Source organism: Myxocyprinus asiaticus, chromosome 28 (assembly GCF_019703515.2).
Source record: "Myxocyprinus asiaticus isolate MX2 ecotype Aquarium Trade chromosome 28, UBuf_Myxa_2, whole genome shotgun sequence".
In the NCBI taxonomy this organism is placed as follows: domain Eukaryota; kingdom Metazoa; phylum Chordata; class Actinopteri; order Cypriniformes; family Catostomidae; genus Myxocyprinus; species Myxocyprinus asiaticus.
In genome coordinates, this window is record NC_059371.1 from 11,374,131 (window position 1) to 11,399,789 (window position 25,659).

Consider the following 25,659-nt stretch of genomic DNA (forward strand, 5'->3'; position numbering starts at 1 on the left):
CAAAAGAGACTAACAGAGAGACACAAATGGTTGAGGGGTAAGGTAGAGTGATAGATGCGTTCAGGAGCAGAGAGGAAGACAAGGACAAATAGAAGAGACCTGCAGGTGAATCAGAGAGGAAGACAAGGACACGCAGATGAGACCTGCAGGTGAATCACGCAAAACTTAGCAAGAACATATACGGGTCATATATATATAATCAAAAATCAAAAAAGAAAGAAATAAGGAATACAATTTTCCTTTAAGAAAATAAAGCCTTTATTAGGGCATTAAGATTTTTTCATTGTTCCATTATTTTCATTAAAATTAAGCACATTTAGCCCCAATTCACATTTTTGAAAAGCAAAAAAACAAACATATATTATTAAAATTGTAGAGTATCAATACATCATGGTAGTATTTGGTTCCTGTAGCTCAACTGGTAGAGCATGGCGATAGCATTTATGCATTTGGCAGATGCTTTTATTCAAAGTGACTTACAGTGCATTAAAGGTATACATAGTATCAGTTTGTTTATTCCTTGGGAATTGAACCCATGATATTGGCGTTGCTAGCGCCACGCTCTACCATTTGTGCTACAAGAGCTCTAGCAAGCCTGTAAGTCTCTTTGGATAAATGTAAATATATTTGTTGCACTGCCTATAATATATTCTGATTTCAATAAGAAGAACTATAGTAGTACTGTATTTTATTCATGAGAATATTCATGAGAATAATGCGAATTACAAGAATCTTGGAAGTTAAAACTAAAGCATTACGGTAATGTAAATTTGGGTGGAATGTGTTAAATTGGTTATAAATAGTTTTTAATCTTTTGATTTTGGGGTGAAATGTGACCTGGACAATTATTTTTTGTCAGACTCACCCCCAAAGACTAGTGAAAGCCCTAAACAACAAATAGCCTTAAACATAAAAATAAAAAAGTCTAAAAAGCTTATTAATATACAGTATATTCACATCATCTTAAAGCCATTATTGTCTGAAATTTTGATACATTTTTGTCTGTTGAAGTCAAAAGCATGCCACACATGAGATATACAGTATAAACATTAGGCTGAGAAAAACCCAGAATTATCCTAAAGCCCATTTAAGGCAAGCCGGTTCACTCTGCAGCCATCTTGGTAACACCCTGGCAGCTATTGTCAGAGACTATTTTGCCTGAGACGGAGCACTTGTATTAAAATGAATGGGAGAAACTGGAACACTCAATATAGTGAATGTAGAAAAGGAAGTCCCGCCTTACAGATAAAAGAGCCAATCACCTTTTAGATACAGACATTGGCTGTCCATCAGCTTGAGAACGAGTATGCACATTAGCTGGACCAGCCTGAAAAAGAATGTTTTTAACGTGATCTGAACAGAAGAAGCACAATTTATGATGCAAGTGTTGTCAGATTTTACTGCAGATTCTAAATATGTTCTTTGATCATAATCTTGACCAACTGTTTTGGAGATTTCGGTCTTTCCCCATTTAAGTAGAAAGGAGTTGCACTTTTATGCTGTTTGTATCCATAGAAAATAGCTGCCCGGAAGCATTCCCAAGATGGCCACTGTGTATACTAACTTGCCTTTAAAGGGACTTTGCTATTGTCTAGTCATGCAAGTACGGCTTCTATCTACTTACAGTACATGGAGAAAGACCAAAATCTCCAAAACTGTTTGCCAAGCTTATGTTTTAATAACATATACCTGTATATCAAATCACCAATAAAATCTGACAACAATGATAATTTTCAGGTAGGTCTAGTGCAAATGTGTGTTCTATGGACCAAAAACACCAGGTGACGTGCCAATGAAGTGTTTGGCTCTTTTGAATATAATCCTTCATACAGACACCTTATAGAGTGTTGAGATTTCTCCTAGTCATTTTTCAGGTCAGTCTCCTTCTCCTTATACTGTCTTTGTTTTCTTTAAGCCAGTAACAATACCTGCACTAAACTAAAAAGCTATTGTACCCAGGACAATTAATACCTAATTATGTGGCCAGTTTTAACAAACAGTGGGAGATCAAGAGGCAAAAGAGAGAGGAGATAGGCGAGAGAAAGGCGAGGCAGAACACAAGAACTCTGTCTGACAATCCGACATGATGCCTTTCCCCAGAACAAACAAGCATTCAGACACACTGAGGGGCAACACAGAATGCCATGGGGGTGAGGAGACAGAGAGAGAAAGAAACAAGACAAAGAAAGAGAGGCCAGACAGTAGTGTAGGTCATTTAATGGGTTGAGGAGTACAAAATCTTCCCTAACTCAAAAGAAAAGAAGGAATCACTTTGGATAAGTAAAAGATGGAGGGAAACTCAAAAAAAGAGAAAGAAAGAAAGAAAGGCAATAAGTGGCAAAGCGTGAAGAGAGTGGGTTAAACTTTTTTGTAAAAGTTCAACTTGTGAAATATGAAATCTATTTTGGTCTTAATAGAGAGGAAGGAAATGTGAAAGTAGATTATTAAACTGGGAGAAAGCGGCAAGGGAGGGGGCAAAATCCAGAGGTGCTCAGGGTGTGAGGGTTGAGATCGGTTCACAATGTTTTAAATATTAAAGCTATTTCAGGTTTAATGAGGTGTAAATACTATGGGGAGAGTGGTAAGAGGATGGGGGTTAAAGGGGCCTCTCTCTCATTATTTCAAGCACACACCTTTTGACTATAGAGACCCAGAGAGAAAGAGACGTGAAAGAGAGTGTAAAAACAGAGAGAGAGAGCTGATGAGTTGAGACAGATATGGTGCAGACATGGGGGGGTGGGGGGGGGTTGACGACACTGTTACAGGACATTATGGCTGTTCAGAGAGTTAGATTATGGGTGTGTTTATTTACAGAAGGGCGGACACGCAAACACATGCACATACTAAATGACATACATACATATTTAAGACAGCATGATATTAAAACTGACCTCATTCATTTTCCAAATGACTTTGGTGTTATTGTGAACAAGTCATCTCTGTATGATTTCTTAAAGGGATAGTTCACTCAAAAATGAAAATTCTCTCATAATATACTCACCCACATGCCATCCCAGATGTGTATGACTTTCTTTCTTCTGCAGAACACAAATTAAGATTTGTAGAAGAATATTTCAGCTCTGTTGGTTCTTACAATGCAAGTAAATGGTGACCAAAACATTGAATCTCCAAAAAGCATAAAAGTAATCCATATGACTCTAGTGGTTAAATATTTGTCATCAGAAGCAATATGATGTCAGTGTGATATGTGGGTGAGAAACAGATCAATATTCTTCTCCCTGCCCAGTAGGTGGTGAGAACAATCCAAATTGTCAAAAAGCAAAACAAGAAGAAAGTGAAAGTGGAGATTTACAGTAAAAAGGACTTAAATATTGACGTGTCTCTCCTCTGCACCTATAATATCGCTTCAGAAGATATGGATTAAACCACTGGAGTCTTATGGATTACTTTTATGCTGTCTTTATTTGCTTTCTGGAGCTTCAAAGTTCTGGCACCCATTCACCTACATTGTAAGGATCAAAAGAGCTGAAATATTCTTCTAAAAATCATTATTTGTGTTCTGCACAAGAAAGAAAATCATACACATCTAAGATGGCAAAAGGGTGAGTAAATGATGAGAATTTTCATGATTTGGGTGAACTATTCCTAAATATAACCACATTCGTCATCCTAAAGAAATACATTTGGGCAAACCCTAAATGTTTTGGTGTATTAATTTGAACATTTGTCATTTTTATTATAATTTTTACTCCAGTAAATACATCTGCACAAAAATAAAGACAGACATTAGAGAAACCACACACATCTCTAAGGAACAAAGATTCACCATGAGTAAACAAATAACACTTTTAGAACAACCTCAGTGGCTGTAAATGAGTGAAAGATCTAAATGTGGATGAGGAAGGGGACGATCAAACAGATCTTCATCAAGTTTCCTTGTCTCTTTCTGATCAGCCGATAGCCTTGATCATGAGATGATCATCTAAAAAAGTATCGGTGGCCATTTCCTGACCAGCTTCAAAAATCCCCTGATGATAGTTTTAAGTTCACAGCGTAGCTCCCCTCCCAACCACAGAAACCCCCACTTCATTTAGGAGTAAACCTGCCACATTAATAACACTACAACTAACAAGCCACTTTCACAAAGATGTCATAGCATAGCATCAGAAAAGAGCTGGGTAAATTTCTGAAACATTACTCCATGGCTGTAATTTTCTGACCTCACAAAAGTAAACGCTAATGCTAAAGCTAATGCCTTCTAGGGCTGGGCTGTATATCAACTATTCCAACATGAAAATTTGACACTGCTACCAACTGCTCTTGATAGCGTATTGTGCGAGCAGCCACAAGAGACTATAGCTGTTTCTCAAAGTGCGTTCTTTTGATTTCTTATGTTCTCGTGGACTTGTTCAACATCATCACCCACTGCCGAAGTTCAATTCCAATATTCAAGAACTCAAGTACAGAGAATGCAGAAAATTACCCAGATGCATTCCTGATCAGACTGAATATTAAGGATTCATCGGACGGTAACTTGTGGGCAAGAACCCATTTAAAGTCTCAGAAGTCATAGCAGCACTACGGTAGCAGACGAAGGACATTTGTCGTGTTTTCCCCCTAAGAGTTTCCTGCTGTAAGCTTGTGAAAGTCTGACGGTTCGGAAAATAATAATATTCGGTCAACATTTGTTAGTCTTCATTTTAATATAGTAAGGAACACATGGAGGAAACGAGTGTTATCAGACTTTATTCTTTTAACGTGTCACTAGTCCTGCAAAAACTCACTGGTGTGATGATGATGATAATAATAATGCAGCTGTTCTCTCACTGGCTACCAGTGTGCTGAGATGGTCAACTGAACAACAGGAAGATCACAGCATATATCAAAGCTCATGAAAGAAGCATTCTACGTCCTCCTGTCCTTTCAAATTTCTTCTTCCAAAGTAGCGTTCTTAGCATTGAGAAACACTGGTTTCTCTCGTTCACATAATCAATGATGAATGCGATTCGGAGGTTGCATTTTCCCTCCAAGATTACATTATTACTCCAGTGATGGTTAGTTTTAGGGGTGGGGTTTGGGTTAGGGCGTATGTTTACAAAAATGTATATTCCTCTTCACTGTATTACATCAATTACAACTAAAAACAACTCACTTCACAACTCACTTTTGGCACAAGTCTGTGGACATCTCATCCAGAAACTGAAGCTCACATGTGCCCATACATTCAACAATACTTCCACCACTGGGGGCAGTGGTTTGAATTTCAGTAAGTAGAGACCGATTTCAGGAGCAGAACTTTCGACCTACTGTCGCCAAATTCACAGTGAAATGAGTCAATATTTACATTAAGTAACATTTTGAATATCACAATGTTTTCAATTAGCTTTTTATTTGGTCATTTAAACTTTCTAAAGATTGTGTCATTAGACTAATATCTCAATCCTTCCTTATCTTGTGACTTGCAAGTATGAGAGTGTTTGAATGACAGCGTCTCTGATTTAAACTTCAGTAGAAGTGAAGTTAGCGTTAAATGACGTTAGCGTTATTAAGTCTGATTCATTTTCCTGAAGCAGTTTCAATCTGTCTGATTCAATGAATCAATTTCATGAATCAATTCATTGATCGAAACTGTTCATTTTAGTACAGTTATTTCAAGGAATCGAAACAATTGGTTTGTTTTAGTAAAAATAGATTTGTACCATAGTTAAACTATGCATGTTGCTACTATGTATTGTTATAATGGTGCATACAAATTAAAATGATTTAATATTCTTCCGTATCCATTTGATTATTTTTCACTAGTCTTTTTTTTTTTTTTTTAACTGTATTTTACTTCTTGCATTAAACATTTTGAATCTACTTCACAACAATAGCTGTCTGGTAAAAATGATGGATCTTCTGTTTGAAGAAAAATCCTCCTTTTCTGCATTTCAGAGCGAATACACTCACTCACTCACTCATTCACTCTGATTTTTTAAATGTCATTTTTTTTTTTGTTTATCACAAGCAATAATGCCTATTATAGAAGCCTATATCTGACACCAGCTATGGTAAGTGTACTAGTACAATAAGGGGTGTTGTTTAAACAGTCTATGAGATAAGGAGCTGTTACTCAGGTCTGTGTAAGAGAAGTTGTGGGTTTGTGTGCAAGAAAGAGCATGGTTGGTTGCTCAAAGAAGATATGGTTTTCTGAAGAGCCCTGAGATACATTTTCATCACAGTCTACATACATACATACATACACACATACACATGCACACTCATGGACAAGTGAGTTTGCTTCTCATGATGAGAGTAATGTAGTCATAGCACATGTAAATGGGTGGGGACGTACTGATAGAGCCGCTATTAATACAACAAATAACTGTAGGAGGATACGAAAAAGATGAGCACTACATGACAGCAAAGAAAGAAACTCACACATCTTTGATAGCAGCACTCTTCATGTTTCTCTACAAACTGCAAAGCTACTGTCCTTTAAAATCTGTTTGCTTAAAGGATGAATCATAGGGAATGTCCAATCATGCCCATATCATTCAACAGGGGCCTGAAATGGGGTTCAGTGGAACTTCAGAACCTAAAGTTGCATGCATATAGGCCTAATTCCCTTCTCTGACTCTCATCTTACAGTATATAAACAGCGTTCTAATCTCTATTGTGATGAGGTCATTTAAACATGGGCAACAGTATCAATAAGGAATGAGCCAATTAGAATAAGCTGTTATTGGAAAAGAGAAATGGCTGGAAGCCCAGTCTTTAGACAGTAGTCTGACCGTACTGTCGTTTTGGTCTTGGCTCCCTAATTGTTAAAAACCACATCCTCACAATGAAAAAAACAACAACATAGATTTCACAGAGTGTAGGATGAGAGATGATGTTCTGCTAGATAGAAATTTAAACAGAAAATCTTAAATGTCCCGATCAACATTTGAGCAATTTTACCACACAAGAAAAACAAATAATTGTCTTCATTTTAACAACTATTAAATGTCCTTAGTATAATTATTAAAGTGTAAATTATTGTCCTTCCTCTTCAGAAGCAGAGCATAAACACTGTTGTCACGTGGCATCTGTTACTTTTATCAGAGCTGTTCAGGATGCACCAATCACAGTCGTTTCTACGATTTTTAAAAAATCATTTTCTGGAGATTATGAGGGCAGATTTCCATTGGTATTTCACATCCAGTCCTTGAAATTAGTAGATTTAAACAAGCATTCTTTTCATGTATAAACTGTTTCCTGACAAAAAGTAAAAAATGTCCTGTTTTGCATGCAGCACAATGGAGGATTCTTTTTCGGCTGGTAAGCGATTGTGTAAGAGGTGCAGGATTTTAAGATGCTGGTATAACTCACAATAATTTTTTTATTTTGCACATTAGAGAAGAGCATCAGGATTATATACAAAATACTGTTTTGTCACAAAAATAAGGCATTTGTGATAAAATAATAAAAAAAGTAATTAATTGTAGGCTAAGCCTAAAGCCTACTTTGTTCAGGAGGCCTACTTCAGATAAAATTGTAAGTACATGTGAATAAGCAATATGAGAAAAGATTATGTGGGAGTGAGGGGAGTCGGAAAGCAGAAAGTGGGGAAAAATGTCAATGTTCCATTCTCCTCACAATATATTAATCATTTGATGTCATTTTGCCATGTAAATTGTTAATTTTCCCTACCCTTTGTTTACATTTCCCTTTGTTTAATCATTGATAATACATTTTACAGAATGTCACTTTATATCCCTTGGATATTATTTTCTCGGTTGTAAATCTTCTTGAAGATACAATTTTATTTTGAACATTAATCTTTTGTTTATCACATTACATATCGCTGCATATTATCCAACTTTATCGCATTTCACATTTTTCCTCCTAACCGTGCAGCCCTAGTGGTCAGTATATGAGGTAATAATGTTATTTTGCCTATATTACCAGAATGACTTTCTCGCATTTTCTTACAACAAACATTTTGAATATTATCCTTGTTATATGTCCCTACCAACTTTCAAACCAAACCTACGCCCTTGATTTAGATACATTTCTATAAACATGCTGATCACCAATTTCAAGCTTCTTAAAACCATTAGACTGTGCACACTCAAACTTGCACTATGTTCAGAATAGCATACTACTCCAACTATTGCTGCAGTATATAGTATGTATGAATGCAGCTTGTATGCATAGAAACCTATATTACTTACTATATTTGCAAAAATGAGAAGCTTACTGGAATACTGTATCCAACAATACAAAACGTTGACTTCACCTTCCATTTCCAGTGCTATGAATGAACTGAAATATCAGCCACAGTTTTAGCATCTCTTTCTTGACTCATTATTTGATCGCACTACAAAAACGTAAGACTTTTTACACAAAACTGGCTTAAAAATGTAAAATAACAAGGTCAAATGATAAAAATGTAGTGTTCTACTGTTTGCAACATTTATTGTGGAATAATGTGTATGGTTTCACTTACATTTTAATTTAAATAATAGGAAAATACGTAGCAGAAGTAAGCTGTGCTGTCAGTAAACAGCACTGTTAACTGTGCAAACCATTACATCTGCAACTAGACACTTCCTGTGCCCTTTACCAAATCTGGGAAAACTCTTCAGAAAGCTCAGTTGCTCCCTAACACTGCCTGGTGACAAGACCTCTTGATGTATACAGGTTACATTGAAACTGGAATTTATTATTAAGTGATTTATATATCCAAAACTGAGAGTCCTGCTAATTACTAAAGCTCTCAATGGTCTATTCCTAATGTTTTAATGAAAAGTAAAGCATTATCATGTGAAATATAATAGATAAGTGATAAAATACAAGAAATCAAATAAATAATGAATATTTACTCTGTGCCTGTCATTCAATGCATCAATAAGAGTTAAATAATTTAGTACACAAAAGTGAATACTGAGGAGAAGTCCCTTTTCTTCAGAAAACACAGCCTCACTGCCATGGAAACTCCATGAATTCATTCATGAATCTCACAAATTTTGTCAAGAACATGTGTGGGTTGTATTTCATCCCTAAATCAAAAGACAAAGAAGAAATGATATAAGAAAACATTTTGGACCATTAAGATATTGCGCATGGTGACGTTATTTGTGAGAATTTGTGATGAAAAAGTCACAATCATAATAGTGTATCTTGCGAAAAAAATTATGATATATTATTTAAATAATGAGAATACAGTAATGAGAACTTAATGAGAATCATCAATGAGGATAATGAGAATAACAAACTTTAAAGTATATACTGTAAGTCTCACCCTATGTTTTTTCTCATTGAATCTCCTGTTTCAATTGGAAATACATCAAATTACAGAAGTAAAAAGGGCTGAGATCTACATATGTTGACGTCAAAAATGTTCAATTCCATTAAGAATTTAATTACATACTGTATATCTCACAATCTTGAACCAGACTAGCACATTAACTTTGGCTTATTTAGGGGTCAATGCATGTGGAATGTGAATGTGTACTATTTGTGTTCCACACAAAGAAATGGGTGTGACTTTTGTGAGTGTGTGAGTATATAGTACAGTGATCCGGTGTGTACATAGATGTGGTGAGTCTTGCACTTGATATTTGATCTGTGGGGTTGGGTCAGCGAGTGCAGTTATTTCTGTTGAAGCCTCAGGTAGCAGTGCTAGCAAACAGAGAGGATGAGCCTCGAGAGTTAAGTAGGTAAACTGGCACTAAGCTGATACAGATCTCCTCGTCTTCCCCTCCCTCTCTCCTTCACTTTATCCCTTCTTCTCCACACTTCAGAAGACCTTGGGGCACCCCCCCATCCCATCACACAGGCACACACACATACAATTTAATCCTCACACCGCCACCAAGGTCAATTCAATTATCCTGTTTTCTTAAAGAGTGTGTGCCCATTTCACAGTCGGCCTGCACAAATACACCAGAGATTAGGGCTGCCACACTTTAATGATCTACATACCTACAAGCAACAGTATCTGAGACAGGTAGGGTCTCTTCCCCGCTTGCTCGCGTGATTTGCTCCTCATCACGGATTTTGTTTTTAGGTTGATGAGGCTGCCTCGCTTCCCTTGTGTGTTTCTGATATTAATGAGGAAATTAGTTTTTTCAAGTCCAAATTCCCTACCTCAATTTGTAGTTTGTTATCCAGCTACACCATTAGTGCTACAACAATAATTTTCATCTTCATCTGAGTTCTATTTCTGACAGTTTATCTGGGCAGGAATTATAGAGTCAAACACTCTGGAAAAGTATTCCTGAAGATTTACACTCAAGGGATTGGCATGCAGTAACATGGTGACACTTACTCATGTATGTGCGTATTACAGAGTATGACCACAAAAAAGTTTTTTTTAAAGTATTATGATGAAAATCATAACTGTTGATTATTTTACTTCATATTGTGATTGTGATTAATTTTGATTAATAAAATTTATATTAAATTACATATGTGTATAGAGCTAAATAAAAGACAAATTATTTGAATTAGAATTTTGTGAATTCAAATTTTAGACGTGGCATTTAACAACTGAATTTTCCATGGCGTGTTTTATAGTTTTCAATTTGAATTTCAGAAATTTGAATTGTAGACATGTGGCATTTAGCAAAATTGAATTGTTTTAGTGGCGTATTTTATAGATTTGTATTTTTAAACAGCAGAAGGGTGAAATTAGTTGTAAATATTCAGATTATAAAATTACAGTTTAAGATAATTCAATATTTTAAAATTCAATATAGAATTCAATATACTAAAATTCAAAATGCAGAAATTCAGATCTTACAGAAAGTAGGACAGAGGTCAAACATCCGAGTTCCACAGGGAAAAGTAGAGGGTTTCAGAAAAGTCGAACGGCGCATTTTGGCCAGTCAGAGAGCTGCAATGGCAATTCCAGCATTTGCAGTGAAAATGTAAAATATAACATATATCAAGTACCCATGACCAGTATATATCGAACCATTTCAATGAATTATCATAGACACCTGCAGATAGAGTCCTGACATCAGAAAATGTTCAGTCTTAACAAGTTTCTTCCACTTTAGATCGGAAAATGAACTTGCGATACAGACATGACTAAAGTGGACATGAGTATAAACTTTGTGAATTGAAATGCACAATCCAGAAATAATACCAGCTACATAATATATAATTTGCACTGCAGACCTGTCAAAATGACATTTATAATGACAAAAAACTTGAAACTTGAAATTATTAAACATTATCACACTTATAAAACACAACTAAAGAATATGCTTACCTGTGGTTGTTAATGCACTGCTGTTGTACAAGCATCTGGCTGCTAGGGTATTCTGGGTGTTTATTAAGTATGAGCAATAGTAGTACTGATAGATTGTTTAAGCAATCACAAATAATAAAAGTAAAAAAGCAGCCACTATCAACATAAACAACTCTCAAGCAGCGGTCTTACCTGGAATGTCCTGGTTGTTGTAGCTCCAGCCAGAAGTGGAGAGCGTGGACGGTAGCGGTGATGCTGTCCGACTGTCCCCCTCATTCTGTTGGGTTATGTGCCTGACTGTGTCCTTGTTTTTACGGTTCTTCCTGCGGCCTGAGCCAGGGTGTTGCCAGCCCCCATCCCCTCTGCCACCCTGCTCTCCAGGCATTTCCTGTAAACCTCGGCCAGCCCCATCTTGCAGATTGGAGGGGGAGACCTGCTCCTCTTTGACCTGGACAGAACGGTAATCAGTAGGCCACAAGGGCTGCAAACAAGCATCCTCTTGGCTCTCATGGCTTTTGGGTTCCTGGTCCTCTTTGCCGTAGCTGCTGCTGCCTTCGTGGCAGCTGGCGATGGCTGAATCTCCAGATGAGTTTGCCGGGCTAGTGCGCCTGGCCAACCATGGTGAAGAGCTGCGACCAGAGATCATAGACGCCAATGCCTCCGAGGCCCCAACCACACCGGGCCCAGCCCCAACTCCAATAGAACTCACTACATTGCCCATCTCAATATCCGCTAGTTCGTCCGCAAGCTCAGACCGAATACTGATGTCTAGCGCCGCTTTGATGAAGCCGTGACACGCCTGGACAATATCGGTCATCTGCAGGTAGCTCGCAGCCGACATCACCTCAATTACATTCTTGCTCGTAAGCGCCAAGTGTGCAGAGTACATGAAGTCAAGAATCGTTTTGAAGCCTTGAGCGGTGACTATGTCCAGGTGCGTGATGGTGGCCTGTTGCTCGGTGCCTTTTTTCACCTGGCAGTAAAGTGTCTTGAAGTAGCGGCTGCTGCCCAACAACACGTTCTTGTGTGCTTTGAAGATCTTGCCCTCCACAATCACACACACGTCGCACAGGATGCCGTGCTGCCGCTGCTCGTTCAGCTCGCGAAGGAGCTGCCGGTAGTGCGACGTGATCTCCATGTCTTCCTTCCGATTATTCATTGGACTAATGGTTGGCTGCTTCTCCTGAACAGAGTCTGGAAGAAAAACATACAACACAAATCTGATTAGTGCAGTTGCCATAGAGGCAGGAAGTAGACCATATATTTCTGCAGAAACAGAATTAAAGAGCATTGGACTGAAAGTGTAGGCCGTGCTGAAAAGACCATCTTAAACCAGTCTAAGGTGGTTTGCTGGTCTTAACTGGTTTAAGTTGGTCTAGCTTGTCTTCCATCTTGGCCAATCTGGCGGTCAGCTGGTTTAGCAGGTCACTCAGCTGGTCTCCCAGTCTGACCACCTTAAAAGTGCCCAAAACCCCTATAAAACCAAGACAACAGTCCAGCCTATCCAGCTTGGTCAGGCTAGGTGAACAGCTAACCACCTTATGCCAGGTGCACACCATAAGATTTTTACACTCCTTTTGTGACTGTTGCTTGTCAGACTGTACGATATGATCCCATTCAGATCTTTATGTCTGTACGATATTATGTCAGAATATACAATACCCAGCCAAGACTTTAGTCCCAGTTGTCCTAACTGACAGCATTGAGTGGGTGTTTTATCTCATTTGGTCATTGTAGGAGCAGTCACACTGCACAGAACTTTGTCAGAGGTGGAGATTCATCGCAAAGGCAATTAATCGTCATCTGTGAACATGTCTCACTAAGCAATCAAAGAATGCAGATTTTGCCCTATGACAAGAAACTTTTTTGATGATCCTAGGAGTTCTCAGACTGCAAAATGATTTTGCAGTCTGAGGAGTGTCTTGTTTTGTGGCCACAAATTCTGTGTGGGCCTGGCAATCAGGAACTAGACTGAATTTGTGATTCATTTTATGGCTGGCAATCTATTGCGACAAACAACTTTAAGATGTTTAAGTAGTGTGACAAGTGACTGACACTGCTGCTAACCGTTTATGCATTTTGTAGAAACCCATGAAGAATTGCATTTTCACGAAGCGCAGCATCAAAATCTAGATCAATTTTCACTTATCACCAAAAAGTGCCTTTGCTGAAAGGACACCTACCTATGTAAAACCTGATAGAAGAAATTGACATAGCTTTGAGTTGTTATTACTGAGGTATTTTATCTCTGTAAAAAGTCATTTAAGCACTAAACATCAGTAAAATGCCACTATGAACCAGGTGACATGCTTTGGCCAGCTCGTGGCTTGAGGCTGACTCTCTTCTGGGCTACAGCCATCACCTTTCCTCGCTAAAAATGAATTATCTTTTTGGCAGCTCCATTTTCTCCTTTATTATTCAACTAACTCACAAAATGGTAATTAAATGAAGCCATTTAACAACGAAACAGAGAAAAGTGAGAAGAGGAGAAGCGATGATTGTGTTAAAGTGCTTTACACACTCGCTGGCTGATTTTATTTGGCAGTTAATAAAGCGAAAAGAGAAAAACATCATGATTAAAGGGTTGCATGTGGAACGGTGAACACCAGAGCATCTCTGCTAGAATTATTAAGATAGAGAGATGGGGGAGGAGAGCTAGCAGAGACAATGCATTGTTCTTGAGAGAGGAAAGAGAAACTACACACATGCACACACACACCTGTTAAGAGAAGTACAGCATCTGGAAGAATTTCACAAAAAACTCTCAACAAATATCTGTGTTAAATTTGTCCCCAAAATAAAAAGATACTGAAAACAGTAAAAGCTAGCACTGAAAAAAATTATATGTGTCACCATTAATTTATGCTTATTTTAATTTAAAAAAATCTTTGTGTTCATGCAGGATGACTTTCATTATTATTAAAGTACTACGAACTCTATCTCAGTTTTTGCATTAAAGTAATAAGAATTTGGAGGAAAATGTGCTTAATTGTCATAAAAATAATTACCAAAAATTCTATTGGTCCAAAAATAGAATTTCTTTATTCAAAATATATATATATATATATATATATATATATATATATATATATATATATATATATATATATATATATATATACACAGTTGTGCTCAAAAGTTTGCATACCCTTGGAGAATTGGTAATATATGTACCATTTTTAAAGAAAACATGAGTGAGCAGGCAAAACACATTTCTTTTATTTCTTATGGGATTCATATTCAACTGTAGGTTATAACAGAATGGCACAATCATAAAACAAAACATGGCAACAAAGAAAAAAATGAAATGACCCCAAAAGTCTGCATACCCTTAGTTCTTAATACTGTGTATTGCCCCCTTTAACATCAGTGACAGCGTGCAGTCTTTTGTAATAGTTGTCTATGAGGCCCCAAATTCTTGCAGGTGGTATAGCTGCCCATTCGTCTTGGCAAAATGCCTCCAGGTCATGCAAAGTCTTTGGTCTTCTTGCATGAACCGCACATTTGAGATCTCCCCAGAGTGGCTCAATGATATTAAGGTCAGGAGACTGTGATGGCCACTCCAGAACCTTCACCTTTTTCTGCTGTTACCACTGGAGGGTCAACTTGGCCGTGTGTTTAGGGTCATTGTCATGCTGGAAAGTCCAAGAGCATCCCATGCGCAGCTTTCGTGCAGAAGAATGCAACTTGTCTGCCAGTATTTTGTGATAACATGCTGCATTCATTTGCCATCAATTTTCACAAGATTCCCTGTGCCTTTAGAGCTCACACACCCCCAAAACTTCAGTGAGCCACCACCATGCTTTACAGTGGGGATGGTATTCTTTTCACTATAGGCCTTGTTGAGCCCTCTCCAAACATAGCGCTTATGGTTGTGACCATAAAGCTCTATTTTGGTCTCGTCGCTCCAAATTACAGTGTGCCAGAAGCTGTGAGGCGTGTCAAGGTGTTATCGGGCATATTGTTACTGGGCTTTTTTGTGGCATTGGCAACTTGACCATGCAGCTCATTTTTGTTCAAGTATCGTCGTATTGTGCTCCTTGAAACAACCACACCGTCTTTTTCCAGAGCAGCCTGTATTTCTCCTGAGGTTACCTGTGGGTTTTTCTTTGTATCCTGAACAATTCTTCTGGCAGTTGTGGCTGAAATCTTTCTTGGTCTACCTGACCTTGGCTTGGTATCAAGAGATCACCGAATTTTCAACTTCTTATTAAGTGATTGAACAGTACTGACTGGCATTTTCAAGGCTTTGGATATCTTTTTATATCCTTTTCCATCTTTATAAAGTTCCATTACCTTGTTACGCAGGTCTTTTGACAGTTCTTTTCTGCTCCCCATGGCTCAGTATCTAGCCTGCTCAGTGCATCCACGTGAGAGCTAACAAACTCATTGACTATTTATACACAGACACTAATTGCAATTTAAAAAGCCACAGGTGTGGGAAATTAACCTTTAATTGCCATTTAAACCTGTGTGTGTCACCTTGTGTATCTGTAACAAAGCCAAACATTCAAGGGTATGTAAACTTTTGATCAGGGCCATTTGGGTGATTTCTGTTATCATTATGATTTAAAAAGGAGCCAAACAACTATGTGATAACAAATGGCTTCATATGATCACTATCCTTAAATAAATGATCAATCATATTTTCAAAATCAATGCCAAAATTTCACAATTTCTGCCAGGGTATGCAAACTTTTGAGCACAACTGTATATATATATATATATATATATATATATTTTTTTTTTTTTTTTTTTTTATTTCAGTGCAAAACATTCCCGGACATTCCTTCGTGAGATTCACCCATAGACTAATATTCATGAGAATGTGTCCCTGTGTAAGCATCTCTCACTAAGATCCAAACCATGATTTCCATGATGAGATGTTACTTCATACTTCATGAACATTCAACTATTCGTACATATACTCACATACAAACACAGACACCTCCAATACACTTCACCACTTACATCCTCTGTGAGCAGCACATAAGCTGTCCTATGGGGGCTGAATCGCAGGGACGTGGCATGTTACCCAATGGGGCCATGATTTGTTTTGTGAGTGTTCAGCCTGTCAGCTTGCATCGGGCCGACTGCAATGTGACAGCTCCCGTTCGCTATAGTGACAGCAGCGTTTGCTGCGGGGCCGGCACACTTCAGGTCATGTTTAGGAAAGTTCCTCTCAACCTGATGGCTTGTAAGATCAAATCAATCTTCTGCCTCTCCTATGTCCACTTGTACAAATACACCTTACTGGGAAGACTGAAAGGTGAAGAGACTGACGTTGACAAGTGACTTTTTTTCTTTTTAATAGTTTTAAGTTAGCCTTCAACAGCTAAGCTTGAGGCTTTTTTGATTCGTTGCCCATGAATCTGTCATTTCCTACTATGAAGTAAAAAGAGACTCATTCTAGGGAACAACAAAAGAATTTAAAGGCAATTTAAAGAGAACAAATTCTGTTATGATTTACACTTACTTTCTTTTGTGGAACACTTTTCTTCACACAAAGACTTTGGACCCTGGTCAGCCCAAGATGGTTTGATGGTCTTAGGTGGTATCTCAGCCTGTTCAAGCTGACCTATTTTGCTGGTTTTAGATGGTTTTGATTGGGAGAGCAGCCAGCCTACCAGCTAAACACCAGCTTTGCCAGGCTAAAAGACCTGTAAACCAGCACGTAAGACCAGCAAGCCAAGGCTGCATTTGCCAAAAGCATCATTAGCCTAAGTAGATTGTAGAAACCATTGGCGCCAAAGGTCTCTATGATCAGCTTAAAGGAATATTCCGGGTTCGATAAAAGTTAAGCTCAATCGACAGCATTTGTGGCATAATGTTGATTACCACAAAAATTAATTTTGACTCATCCCTCCTTTTCATGAATAAAAGCAAAAAATGGAAGTTACAGTGAGGCACTTACAATGGAAGTGAATGGGGCCAATTTTTGGAGGGTTTAAACAGAAATGTGAAGCTTGTAATTTTATAAAAGCACTTACATTAATTCTTCTGTTAAAACTTGTGTATTATTTGAGCTGTAAAGTTGTTTAAATTGTCATTTTTACAGTCGTTTTAGGGTTTTAGCATTGACATTACATCGTCATGGTAACAAAGTTGTAAAATTGGCTATAACTTTACACAGAAAAGGTCAGTAAGTGATTTTATCACACTAAAATAAATTTGTACACGCATTTCCTTTGTCTTGTGGCTATACTTTTGAAACAGTGAATATTTCAACATTCAAGGACTGGCCCCCATTCACTTCCATTGTAAGTGCCTCACTGTAACCCAGATTTAGCTTTTTTAAAGAAAAGGTGGATCAAGTAAAAAAAAATTTTTTTGGAAATCAATATTACCCCACAAATGCTGTTGATTGAGTTTAAATTGTATTCAACCCAGAATATTCCTTTAAGTTTACAATGCTTTTGGGAAATGCAGCCCAGCTTAGTCTGGTTTAAGATTTTTTTTCTTTTTCAGCTGGAAAACATGAGGGTGAGTAAATAAAGACAGAATTTCCATTTTAAGAGAATGATTCCATTAATTCCAGAGAGTTGCCCATTTTTCATCATTTAGAGTCTGTCTCTTTCTGTATTTAAGTTCATTATTTTCCTTTTCCTTTGAGGACTTTACCTCTCACCCCAAACACACCAAAATTAGTCAGTCCTTTTCATTTCAATATTCCCAACTACTTCAACAGTGCAACTAACAATGAATATTAATATCTTTTTATTGGCCGGCTGAGTAACATGGTGTAATGGGTAAGGAATGGGCAGGGAAAGGGCGAGCAGGAGAGAGACAGAGAGAAAGTGAGAGGAAGGAGAGAGAAAAACTTGCTCGCCGGTCCCCGGACATGCCGTCGCCTGGTCCTCAGCCACTCCTCCGCCCTTTCTACCGGTTTATCAGGTCTACCGGATCACCCACCCCTAGCCATTACAATCAAATTATAAAATTCACATGAAATATAATAAGAGGGCTTGATGACGTCTGATGAAAACGAAAGTTGTTTCAGAGACAGAGCGAGTTTTTATGAGAGATTACGAAAACAATCATTTTCGGGGATAGTTCACAATAACACCTGGTATTTGTATTAAGAAAGTAAATAGGTCAAATTTTTATTTCATGTTGACGAAGACAAAAAAAAAAAAAAAAATAGTAGTTTCCTGCTTTCAAAACATAGAATGATGGCTTTAAGTGAAGCATGTTGACTGCATTCAAACTTAGGGAAACAACCCTAAAACTACAGCAGCTCTCAAAACTACAGCAACTGATATCATTCTATGGATGATTACAGATGATTGGAAGCAACTGCTTTAAAAAAGTTTGAAATGCACTATCACTCAATGTTCAGCACCACAAACATAACAACATCATGACGTTGTGCCCTATACTTCACCGTAGGCAATATCGCAGTTATTGAGTTAACAAAAAAAAATAATGCAATAGGTATTGCTAGAAAAGTTAAGTTTGTTACATTAAGTATTATCCTTCCTCCTAGTCAGTGGCGGACCTTGGCATAGGCCACATACTGTAGAATCGCCCCTGGTTATCTTAACTACAGAATGGCTTTTGTTAGCAGAAAAATAGAGGGTGTAAGCAGTGGTAGTAATGGGGTTAAGGTCAGGCCTGTAATGAGATTGGATTGAAGAGATGTGCAAAGAATGGAGGGGAGTGTTGGCCACAGTCTCCTAAGTCTCTAAGGATAGAGTGTTAAAGAATGCCACCACTGCTTAGAGTTTCTGTCACACACTAAGATCTGGAGTGGCTGGATTCCTCCGGCCAAGAACACACAAACACTCATGCAATTACTTATCTAAATGGGAACATACCACAGACTTTTATTGTTCTATTGTTACACAAACCCTAAATTAAAACTTATTGTATTTGCTACTTATGAATCATCTTTCCAAATGAGGATGTCCCCAAGTATCCCTAAGGGGAAGTTTTGTCAGATTTAGCTCACTTCTGGGGACAAACCTGTCTACAAAGTATATTTAGGTAAACCCCCCCCCCCCACCCCCACCCCCACCCATACACTCACACACATGTTCAGGGTTGGGAGGGTTACTTTTGAAATGTATTCCACTACAGATTACAGAATACATGCTGTAAAATGTAATTTGTAACGTATTTCCTTAGATTACTCTAGGTCAGTAACGTATTATTTATATGTATAAATGTTTTCCATCTGAAAGGACTAAATATGAAATAAACAAATGACACTAAAATGCAAAGTAATCTCTTCAGCAATCAAAATACTTTTTGAATGTAACTGTATTCTAAACACCAATGATTTAAATTGTAACTGCAGTGGAATACAGTTACTTATATTTTGTATTTTAAATACGTAATCCCGTTACATGTATTCCGTTACTCCCCAACCCTGCACATGTTTACTTCTATCTAAATGAGGGCATATCATAGACTTGTTTTACATGAAGCTAATTACAATTACTATAGACTAACCCTAACCCTACAGCTATAATCACCCCTTTATTCCCTTTTTCTTTTCATTTTAGTTCCTGATGGTGGGAAGGACAGTCATGACATGTGAGGAGGGTGGCGGTGGATAGAGGAAGGGTGTAAGTCATGTCTGCGTCAGTGTGTTTCTAAGGCAGCCGCTCATTTTAAACCACTCAACTGGGCTCAGTGCCATTATCAGAGGGGGTTAATCCACAATTTACAGAGCAGGCAACAGGCAAAGTGGAACAAAAAGGGTGCATCAGCAACAGTTATAGCAGAAGACCCAATTTATATTTCAAGTGTTGATAACAATAAAATTAAAAAAGGCCTAGTTTGAAACTTTTTGAAAGTTTTAAAATAGCTTCAAAAATCTTAGCTGCTACGTTCTAAGCCATAAAAATAGCTTGTATTAATTAGGGAAGGGCCACCACTTTACCCTTAAAACAGCCTTCCAGTTGGCACTTAAATCATTAATTGGCTGCACCATAACAGTGGTTTAAATGTGGTCTTACTGGATAAAGAGACAATAAATAAATAAATTACTTGAAAAAATGAATAACTGACTAAACAAGGAGTATTGGTATTAAAAGATTATCTAAATGAAACATAAACAAGCAGAAAAAGTAAACATACTATAACTTTATATAAACAAAATATGATTAAGAGTGATACACGAGGACATAAAAAATTTGGATACTTTTAAAAAGAATATTGCATTATAAAAACAGCGATGAGTGAGTTGAGGATAAATGGTGGATGCATTTAGGTTCACTATTTATAACTATTAGGGTAGTAATATAAATAGACATGCAAATAAGCAGGACAAAGGTGTTTTGACTGATACACAGCATTAACAAATACTAGAAGGTAACACTTTATAATAGTTATAACTTTTGCTAATAAAATGTTAGCAAATATTATGATTAATGGATCAGTAGCTAACGTACATTTGAATATAAATATAATGTATATAAAAATATATGAATATGGTATATATGAAATAAGAGAAAGAAAATTTTGAACTATTTAAATGCACATTAACTAATAATATCTTAATTATTATATAATGCAATAATCTTAATAATGAAAGTTATTTAAAAAGTAAAAAAATAAAATAAAAGGATGGAATATGGATAAATGGGTATAAAAAAAACAAGGTATGTTTTATTGTGGCAGGATTCAAGTCTGATTATTTCATCCTTAAAGCAGTAAATAAAAGCAAGTTATGATACATTATCTGGGCACAATCTGTTTTTATATCATTACTAGTTAAATAACAAGGGGAACATTAGTTAAATCCATATTCCAGCCTAATAGGCAGAGTCAGCTATAAGCAAGCCATTTGTAAGTTGATTTCCCCCGAAATTGTGAACACTGTGGCTCTGTCTGAGCATCCTGACCAGCCACAGTAACATTGGCTACGTTTACATGCACCCTCATAATGCGATTACAACGCGATTAAGGCAATGCTACAATTAAACTGTTGCTCATGTAAACAGATTGTGATATTGCAATTATGCTAATAATCAGAGTATTGATAATCGCAGTAAGATATGTGGAGTACTCCAATTTTAAATCGCTTTATACTGGCAAGTAAACGCTTTAATCGCATTTCTTCCACTCTGACCAAAGTGCGCCTGTGACAGTGCTGCAGACGGATGATGTCACACTCAAGCACAAGTTCAAAAACATCACGAAATAATAGCTGCACTTACTTCTCGGCTTCAAGTGAAACAGCAGCTTCTTGCGCTGTTTTCCAGCAGTGGTGCTCCCCAACTGCAGAATCTACAGCCCCACGGCAAAAGAAAACATATTTTCCCGAGATGTAAATGTCCGTTTGCAGCCTAAATTGAATGCTGGTGAGATAAAAAGACTGAATACTCCAAAAAAATGGCAAGTACATCTTTCAAATTAGTTTGTCCTCACGGGCGGAACACAACAACATCCAGCGCATGTATTCCGATTCACAAACAAGTGACTCTTATGAACCTATTCTTTTTAGTGAAACAAAACAGACATAGCAACCAGTGTTATCCGAAAAACAAATGACTCTTATGAACTGATTCTTTTTAGTAAATCAAAAGAGACAGCACATCCAATGCAGTCCGACAAACAAATGACTCTTATGAAATGTAAGCGCAGCGTAGTTCTAGCGGGAAGAATAGCAGCTGTACATCATCGCACCATTTGCTAGGTAACTCCAAGCCAATCACATGTAAGCCATTGCTTTATAAGTCTGCTCACATTCTATCACATTGCTGTTTCTGTGCTAACACGGCAACCTCCACCACCCCACCACCACCAGTCAAGTCCCATCCTGCACAGGGGTAGGCTCCTCGTCCCTGCCTGCTATCTCCGGCAGGATATGACGGTTCCGAGTACAACTTCTTCGGACCGCCAGACAGGGCTTACGCCAAAGAGAGACATCACATTTTCTGTTTTATATTCATCAAATAAATGTCATGTTGAATTTCACTCAAGTCTGCAAGTCTTCCTGATAGAACTGGTTCTTCTTAGTGTATCAAAACAGACAGCGCATCCAGTGTAGCCGGAAATGACTCTTATTAACTGGTTCTTTTAATAAATCGTTCAAAAAGACTCACAAACTGACTGACTAATTTTTCTTATACAAAGCTGTATTTAAAGATACATATTTGCAACAAGATGATTTTTTGTAATATTATTTTATAAAAAAGCATTAAAACATCACATTTCTCAGCGAATAAACAGGAGTATTGGCAAGTAGCATGTAAACGGGACTAAAGAGGTTTGCCCAAATCATGTAAACATCTTAATGTAATTATTCCTTATACTCTGATTATTGCAATAATCAGAGTATTGGTGTACATGTAAATGTAGCCACTGGCTCAACCAATGCTTTTAATTTTAGGTGGGATTATCTGACAAATGGCAGGCAGTGGGAGTGTTTGGTAAACCTGTTTGAAAACAATCATTATAATACAGTATTTTTAAATCTTACAGTATCTGTTAGATCCATGTGTCTCTACATAGATTAAGCAGCCCAGTCTCAGTGTCTGTCTTTAGGCCAGTCTCCAGCTGGACCAGGTGACAAGAGCCTGTCACACCACCTAGAATGTGACAAGAGCGGATCTGAGTGACTTTGAGAGTCTTAACCCCACCGCTCAGCAGCTCTTCTCCTTCCCCCTCTCACATCCTCCTTCACCTCCTCAGGAGCATTAAGCCGGAGCAGTGAAGGTGAGTCCGGGCTGAGAGTGATGTGAAACAGGGACAGAGAGACTCTAGTGTTTACCAGTTCACATGGAGGCCTTGTCCCTCTGTGCTCCCTGCTAAACTCAGGTCCTGCCAGGTTCCATCTAACACTTTCACATACTCAATGAATCTTTGCCCTGGGCTCACTCGCTAAAACTTAGTGAGCTTCTGGTCTTCCTGCACTAATGGCATGTTTTGTCCTTGTGTCCTTTGCTCATTCATATAAGGCTCATCATTGGCTGTTGCATCATTCCCATATATAAGGTTGTCATGATACCAGAAATGCAGTAGTCAATATCAATACAACAATCTTAATACTAATTTCAATACCAAAGCAAAACAGACTTTCTCCATTAATCAAATCCTTTGTATCAAAACATAACTTTTTTGTATGTTTGGATGTTACGTAGTGTCAGCGTGATAAAATTAATATGTAGCTCATATTTATGAGCCGAGTCATCACCATAATAGAATTTGTATTTTTGCAACTACCTTTGCTACAGTACCTTTATGTTTCAATGAAAAATATAATTTAACACATCCTTGAAAAATCTGGATGTAGCTGGACATTCCAGGAAGCTTATGAAGCAAAGAGAGTATGAAAAATATTTAACTCATTAGCTAAGCATTCCACATAGAACTCCAGTTGAAGTCAGAATTTACATACACCTTAGCCAAATACATTTAAACTCAGTTTTTCACAATTACTGATATTTAATCGTAGAAAACATTCCCTGTCTTAGGTCAGTTAGGATCACTACTTTATTTTAAGAATGTGAAATGTCAGAATAAAAGTAGAGAGAATGATTTATTTCAGCTTTTATTTCCTTCATCACATTCCCAGTGGGTCAGACGTTTACATACACTTTGTTAGTATTTGGTAGCATTGCCTTTAAATTGTTTAACTTGGGTCAAATGTTTTGGGTAGCCTTCCACAAGCTTCTCACAATAAGTTGCTGGAATTTTTGCCCATTCTTCCAGACAGAACTGGTGTAACTGAGTCAGGTTTGTTGGCCTCCTTGCTCACAAGCTTTTTCAGTTCTGCCCACAAATTTTCTATTGGGTTGAGGTTAGGGCTTTGTGATGGCCATTCCAATACCTTGACTTTGTTGTCTTTAAGCCATTTTGCCACAACTTTGGAGGTATGCTTGAGGTCATTGTCCATTTGGAAGTCCCATTTGCGACCAAGCTTTAACTTCATGGCTGACGTCTTGAGATGTTGCTTCAATATATCCACATAATTTTCCTTCCTCATGATGCCATCTATTTTGTGAAGTGCACCAGTCCCTCCTGCAGCAAAACACCCACACAACATGATGCTGCCACCCACATGCTTCACGGTTGGGATGGTGTTCTTCGTCTTGCAATCCTCAGCCTTTTTTGTCCAAACATAATGATGGTCATTAAGGCCAAAAAGTTCAATTTTTGTTTCATCAGACCAGAGGAAATTTCTCCAAAAAGTAAGATCTTTGTCCCCATGTGCACTTGCAAACTGTAGTCTGGTCTTTTTATGGCGGTTTTGGAGCATTGTCTAAGCCTTACAGGTTATGTCAATATAGGACTCGTTCTACTGTGGATATAGATACTTGTCCACCTGTTTCCTCCAGCATCTTCACAAGGTCCTTTACTGTTGTTCTGGGATTGATTTACACTTTTCGCACCAAACTACGTTCATCTCTAGGAGACAGAATGCTTCTCCTTCCTGAGCGGTATGATGGCTGTGTGTCCCATGTTGTTTATACTTGCATACTATTGTTTGTACAGATGAATGTGGTACCTTGAGGCATTTGGAAACTGCTCCCAAGGAAAAAACAGACTTGTGGAGGTCCACAGTTTTTTTTCCTGAGGTCTTGGCTGATTTCTTTTGATTTTCCCATGATGTCAAGTAAAGAGGCACTGAGTTTGAAGGTAGGCCTTAAAATACATACACTGGTACACCTCCAATTCAGTACACCTCCTATCAGAAGCTAATTGGCTAATTGCCTAAAGGCTTGACATAATTTTCTGGAATTTTCCAAGCTGCTTAAAGGCACAGTTAACTTATTGGGTGTAAACTTCTGACCCACTGGAATTGTGATATAGTCAATAAAAAGTGAAACAATCTGTCTGTAAACAATTGTCGGAAAAATGACTCGTTTCATTCACAAAGTAGATGTCCTAAACGACTTGCCAAAACTATAGTTTGCTAATATAAAATCTGTGGAGTGGTTAAAAAATTAGTTTTAATGACTTCAACCTAAGTGTATGTAAACTTCTGACTTCAACTGTATTCCGATTTTCACCACATGCACACTGAATTCAGTTCAATATGATACAAACTGGTAGTTACATTTGTTCAATTTTGCCATTAAATACATTCTTAAAATAAAACTTTGTATATGTCTAGACATTCCTTGCCAGCATGGCCAAATTAATATAAAGTAGAATTTGTAATTTACTGCACACACATAGAAGTTAGTTGGCAGTTCCAACACAGCAGAAAACTTAGCCTGATCACACGAAAATAACACAATTGTGGCAACATTTCATTACACGTGAAATGTCCACTGTGTGGCACTAATAGTGTGTGTTAAATGTTCGGTAATACTTCACAATAAGATTCCATTTGTTAACATTAGTTAACAACATTAGTTAACATGAACTAACAACGAACAAAATTTATTAAGCATTAATTAAACTTAATGTTAATTTCAACATATACTAATACATTTTTTAAATCAAAAGTTGTATTTGTCAGCATTTGTTAATGCACTATAAACATATATTTTTATTAAGTAACATTAACAAAGATT

General features: G+C 37.5%; 1 protein-coding gene across 6 annotated transcripts in view; it reads right to left on the reverse strand.

Moving 5' to 3' along the window:
* The window catches only part of LOC127419230 (zinc finger and BTB domain-containing protein 46-like), a 112,942-nt gene that overhangs the window by 65,383 nt on the left and 21,900 nt on the right, over positions 1-25,659 (reverse strand). For 5 of the 6 annotated variants that reach the window (XM_051660469.1, XM_051660468.1, XM_051660474.1 and 2 more), the window contains one exon: positions 11,378-12,379. In XM_051660469.1, the coding sequence (XP_051516429.1) occupies positions 11,378-12,344 (967 nt within the window). In that variant the 5' untranslated portion in view covers positions 12,345-12,379. Of the gene's footprint in view, positions 1-11,377; positions 12,380-16,661; positions 16,875-25,659 lie in introns of those variants that run through there. The other variant, XM_051660472.1, reaches the window with a different exon arrangement.